The sequence below is a fragment of the Frankliniella occidentalis genome, unplaced genomic scaffold, assembly GCF_000697945.3.
Source record: "Frankliniella occidentalis isolate FOCC.00 unplaced genomic scaffold, Focc_3.1 Scaffold8, whole genome shotgun sequence".
Taxonomy (NCBI): domain Eukaryota; kingdom Metazoa; phylum Arthropoda; class Insecta; order Thysanoptera; family Thripidae; genus Frankliniella; species Frankliniella occidentalis.
In genome coordinates, this window is record NW_026267138.1 from 1,789,847 (window position 1) to 1,795,176 (window position 5,330).

A 5,330-nucleotide genomic window follows, 5' to 3' on the forward strand; every position below is an offset into this window, starting at 1 on the left:
TTAAGAGGCAGTATCTGGGCGACTTGATATTGACTTTCTAACCATACTAAGCTGAGGAAAGGAGCTTTTATTTGGAGGCGGGCTTAGTTTAGTGGCCAAGTACACAAAGGGCTCTAGAAGTGATGCTCTTTCCATTGCGTTGACTTCATAATGCTTCATATGCTCTCTTACTGCCCAATTATTGGCTTTATTTAGGGATGAAGTAACAGTCATATTTGCAGGAGCTGTCACTCCACCTCCAGGAGATGTCGAGTAGTTCGTATTGCTTGACTTGATGCGATTTGCCAAAATAACTATGGCAACCTGCCAATGATTTTAAAGACATGTAATATTACTTTTCACTTTAAAAAATAAATAAACCAATGACATAAATAGAATGGAATCATTACCTCCTTTTTGTCCCTATTTTTGTCGATGTCTCGTTTAAGTGGAAGCAAGCATTCAAACGATTCAGGTCGAGCTGGATCATAAACCAGAACATAGCCCTCTGTCAGGCCTAGTAACTGTTTAGCAAGCTGTTGCTGTTGTTGCTGCTGAACAGAATTTACTGCAGCATTAGGGCCAGACAGTGGTGGTAAACCAGCTGTGTCATAAAGTCGCATTTTTTCCCGTGTCCCTCGATCTGTTTCCACACTAGCCACATATATGTCCTCAATAGTTGGATACAACTCCTATTGAAGTAAAAAGGTACACCAATTAGGTTTACAACACTTTGTCAGGTGTAGTTAAATAAGTAGTACACATTTTTTTTTCAAAGACATACTGTTGAAGGTGTAATGTTTCCATGGATCAATTGTTCCAGTATGGCTGTTTTTCCTACTCCAGCCATACCACTTACAACAACGCGAAGGGTCTTCCCCATTGTAGTGATTTAAGTTCCAGTAAAAATTTGAATTCCCTTTTTAAAAACGACAGAAAACAGAAAGGTAATAAACAGTGATAATATTCATAACCTATGAATTAACACAACAGTTCAAACAACAAAATCAGATGCAGTAGGTTTCCTTTCATAACAGAGAAAATATAATTTTTCACACAAACATCTTACCTCAGAGTATATCCCCATTAGAAGTGTTAGTCCTCTTCAAATCATTTCCAAACAAGGAGCTTTGACAGGTCGGAACAACAACAACGCCGGCAATACTCCGCCTCCAAAAGTTACTTTGGCATCGAGTGGTGGGGTATCTACGAGACGCCCCCTGCGAGGGTCGGATAGGCAGCGCGCACGACGCGCGTGTCGGCGAAGTGCCTGGCCTGCAGGCTGCAGGGGGTTTACGTCAGGGCACGTGATGCGCGTTGCTGCGTTTTTTCGCATTGGTGCGAATTGCCGTTAACTAGGACGGGAGAGGGCGAGGAAGGAGGGTGCCCCAGGGTTTTCTGGAAGTTCATAGTCCTAAGCTTAGCGTTCCCGAGGTCGTTGTAAATCCCGATTTATATTTAAACATGTATTTAAACAGTCCGTTGCCCCCCCCCCCTCCCTTCCCATCCCCTCCCCAAACTAAACAGGAGGGGGTGTTTTGACTTTTAATGATTTCCTTTATGTCTCTGGGTAGATTGGGGGAAGGCCATGGACGCCTGCCGCGTGGGTAAGCCCGTCGTCGACAGCAGGGAGGACGGCAACCTGGCGATCGAGATGAAATAAAAGGTTGTCGTCGCAAGACTATCCAGTTTCTTAAAAACGTAAATTTTTAACATGTTGGTTACCTGAAAGTGTGAAGAGCTTGCACGCACTCTGGTGTAGGTGGCCTCGGCACATCCTGCTCCTCGACCGTCTTGATGTGTTTCAAAACCGGAATCTGAAGAACACGAAGGTCGCAGATCACAAACTTAGCGACCATTGGTTGGACCAGGTTTGGCGGACACGTCCATCCTCCTGCACAGTACCTTGTCCAGGTCCGTGTCCAGAGTGACTTTAGGGGTGCGTCCTATGGCCTTGCTGGGCAGCTCGTAGCAGCGGCCCAGGATGGGCTTGTAGAGCCTCATGCCGTAGGTGCCGGGGAACACGTCCTCGGCCGTGATGGGCCGCAGAGACTGGCGGGTCTGCTTGGCGCGGTCCACCAGCCCGGGGGTCAGCCACTCGACCAGGCCCCGGTTCAGCACCTTGAGCGTCGTGGAGGACGACACCCGCTTCAGGTCGGCGGGCACGCGCGGGGGCTGGTCGATGGCGGGCTCCCACACGCTGTCCGGGAACAGCTCGGGCCACGGCAGCATGGTGCCCAGGGTGGCAATGTACTCCCCGGAGAAGGACCACAGGCGCACGGAGCGGTCAGCGCTCGAGCTGCGCGCGCGACGGGGGTTAAGCCCACCGCTAAGTACTGAGGGAGGGACACCGAGCAAAGCAGGCAAAAAACCTGAAGAGAATCTTGTTCTCGGCGCAGTACTGCAGAAAGGTAACGGGCTGCAGGTGACCCCGCACGGACGAGAGCAGCATCGGAAGGTCCTGCGCTCGCACGGCCCGCTTCGCCCTGATCAGAGTATATTTCCGGTCCAAAGTTTGTTGTCGCCAATAGCGGGAGCGGATGCCGGAAGTGAGACTCACCTGCCCGGAATACGGTCCCGGAACAGGAAGGGGAACTGCTTCCTCAAGGCGGGCAGGAAGAGGGGGACCACGGGGCCGCCGGGGTAGCAGAAGTTGGACATGAGCCATATCTTGATGTATCCCACCGAGTGGCCTGTGCACGGCCAAGGGCATTAGAGCAGGGGTCACGGATAACGACGGCACTAGTCAGTGCGAGAGACGGACTTATAGGTGACCAAGAAGAGTTAGCGAAGCACGAATGACAACAACATTGACCCGCCGGCCACATTGTCGGGACCCCAGCATTGGAGTGTTCCACGCTAGCGTCACTAAGGGTCAGCAGAGGACGTCAGGGGGGACGCACCAGTGAAGAGGAAGTTGCAGTCGGGGTCCGTCTCCATGCTCATGACGTAGTCGGTGACAGTGTGCACCGCGAGGAACTGCGTGAGGTAGCCGCCGACGGGGTGGTGGGACCAGACCTGCACGTAGCCGCTGGAGAGCGCGACGAGCAGCGAGCCCACGCCGCGGGACACGGGGCGCGAGCGCAGGAAGCGCAGCTGGTGCACGCGCGGCGGGCCCTGCGCGCCTGGGGGGTCAAAAGGGGACGCGAAAATTATTCCAATACTCTCTAAACCTTGGCCTTCCATGTCGGAAGATGTCTGTTTAGGACCGTCCGAAAAGTAGCCTACGTCCGCTCATGTTCATTCGGCAAATTACGAGACCATACTAGACCTCGGTGCCTGCGAACCGCAGGGTAGACACCCCCGCAGTACACGCGTGCATCGTAGGCAAGATGTTGCCTACCTGACAGGCGCTATGAGAGCTTGTTTGCCGATGCTGAACTCGGCATTTTCGTCACGGCGGGCGTACTTTCAGGATGATCCCTTAGCCATTAGCATTCAACCTAGGTGTACGGGCAAGGGAGGGGTCCAATATGCGTATGTTGTGGCGGCCAGAGACCTGTGGAGCGGGGCATGTGCACCGGCGTCCAGTACCGCGGCGGCTTCACCTCAGCCTCCACGTAGTGCGTCATCCCGGACCTGCGGGAGGCAAACGGATACGTACAGTAACGGGCAGCGCGGAAGCGAATCTAGACACAGTGCAGTGGGCAGGCAGGGTGCTTGAGTCTGAACATGGTCCAAAGAAAGGGAAAGAGGATGGGGGATGCGTTTTTCCTAAAAATTTATCCCCTCCCTAATCCACCTCTAGATCCGGGCTTTCGAGGCGACACGCACTTGTGGATGGGCGCGTCGACGCGGTAGCGCGCGTACGGCTGGCCGGTCTCGAGGCGCCAGATGACGAGCTCGCCGTTGTCCGTGGCGGTGGCGAGCGCGTCTGGCGGGCGCGTGTCGGCGCACAGCACGTGGCTCGTGTGCCGCAGCTCCCAGGACTTGCCGCGCAGCGACGCGCCGCCGTCCGCCCACTCCATGACGCGCATGTTCCAGCCCACGGCCAGGATGCGCAGCGGCACCCACATGACCGCCGTCACCTCCCTACAGAAAGAAGCGACACCGTTCGGACAGCGACGTAATTCCGTGTGGTTCTTTATAACTTCAAGCGTACGCTACATAGATTTCTCTGTCCTTGCTTGATTTTTTCGGATTTTACCGGATTATTTTTTTGAAATTTTTGGAACTTTTTTTCTGAATTTTTCGATTTTTTTCTGTTATTTCCTGAATTTTCCGTTTTTTCTTGTTTTTTCTGTTGTTTTTTTTTTTGTGTGTGTATGTTTACTGAAGTTTTTGAACGTCTACAATGAATTTTTCGAGGGTGCGTAGCAAACACTGATTTTTTCAGTGAAGTAACTGCGGTACTCACAGGTTGTTGCCGATGGCCATGTTCCGGACGCAGACGCCCGCGTTGAAGTTCCAGATCTTGAGGGTGCCGTTGGCGGCGCCCGTGAGCAGCAGCTGCTGCGGCGGGTCGAAGCAGGCCGCCGTGATCTCGACCGGCTCGTCGCGGCCGTAGCGCACGAGCGAGTGCGCGTGCCGGATGAAGCGGGTGCGCGTGCCCCGCCACGGGTCCCACACCATGATGCACGAGTCCATGCCGGTCGTCACCACCTGCGCGGGGCGCATACCGCATGACAGGTCAAGAAAGAGCAGCCCACGCCCACGGCCTCTCATGGACACTATGTCGACAGCTTGAACGACGAAGAATCTCGTGCCCGAGGAAAACGTTTGTTCAAAATCGTGTGCAGATGCAAACATCATGACCTCGTTGGTCATAAGGAGATTTCAGTGATGCCATCGTGAGGAAAACGTTGTCCTTGGGTGGGAGTATCCTGTGACCATATAGTTCCCCATGGCCATGGTGTTGCTCCACAAGACTTTTAGGTCGTTTCACCTCTGTTATCCACACGGTGTCCGTGCGTGACCTCTGAACCTAGAGTCCCCCGCGGTACTCACGCATTTGAAGAGCGGGTTGTAGAGCACGCGCGTGACGGGCGCCGTGTGCGTGTGGCCGTCCGTGCGGTCCGGGTTGAGGCGGGCGCACAGCTGCACGAGCGCGATGTCGCGCGCCGCGATCATCCAGACGCGCGAGAGCGGGTGGTAGTAGGTGGCGAGCGGCACGCGCCGCGTCTCCATCATGGTGGAGTAGGACTGGACGCACGCGTGCGTGGCGCCGTCCCACACGCGCACGCAGCGCGCCGCGTCCAGGCTGAAGAGCCGCCGCCCGGCGTCCTGGATCACGATGGACACGATGGCGGCGTGGTGGCCGAGCAGCTGCGCCGACGGCTTCTCGCACACGAACGGGTTCCACACGCGCAGCACGCAGTCCGGCCCGCCCGTCGCGATCATGTGCGTCTCTG

General features: G+C 54.8%; 2 protein-coding genes across 2 annotated transcripts; both read right to left on the reverse strand.

The window, feature by feature from the left end:
* LOC113207787 (NF-kappa-B inhibitor-interacting Ras-like protein) lies at nucleotides 1–1,211 on the reverse strand. Its single transcript, XM_026424485.2, has 4 exons — nucleotides 1,049–1,211; nucleotides 764–898; nucleotides 390–671; nucleotides 1–303 (listed from the first exon to the last, which is right to left on the reverse strand). The coding sequence occupies exons 2-4, from the start codon at nucleotides 860–862 to the stop codon at nucleotides 1–3; spliced, it is 684 nt and encodes a 227-aa protein (XP_026280270.1). The 5' UTR covers nucleotides 863–898; nucleotides 1,049–1,211.
* A 313-nt stretch (nucleotides 1,212–1,524) lies between these two features.
* LOC113207360 (WD repeat-containing protein on Y chromosome) lies at nucleotides 1,525–5,325 on the reverse strand (the record flags this gene model as incomplete). The annotated part of the gene is made up of 9 exons (XM_052275474.1): nucleotides 1,525–1,621; nucleotides 1,705–1,796; nucleotides 1,885–2,278; nucleotides 2,352–2,465; nucleotides 2,540–2,672; nucleotides 2,883–3,104; nucleotides 3,722–4,011; nucleotides 4,337–4,581; nucleotides 4,927–5,325. Coding segments are annotated over 9 exons (1,986 nt in total), but the record flags the coding sequence as incomplete, so codon positions are not given.
* Between the last annotated feature and the right edge of the window lie 5 nt (nucleotides 5,326–5,330).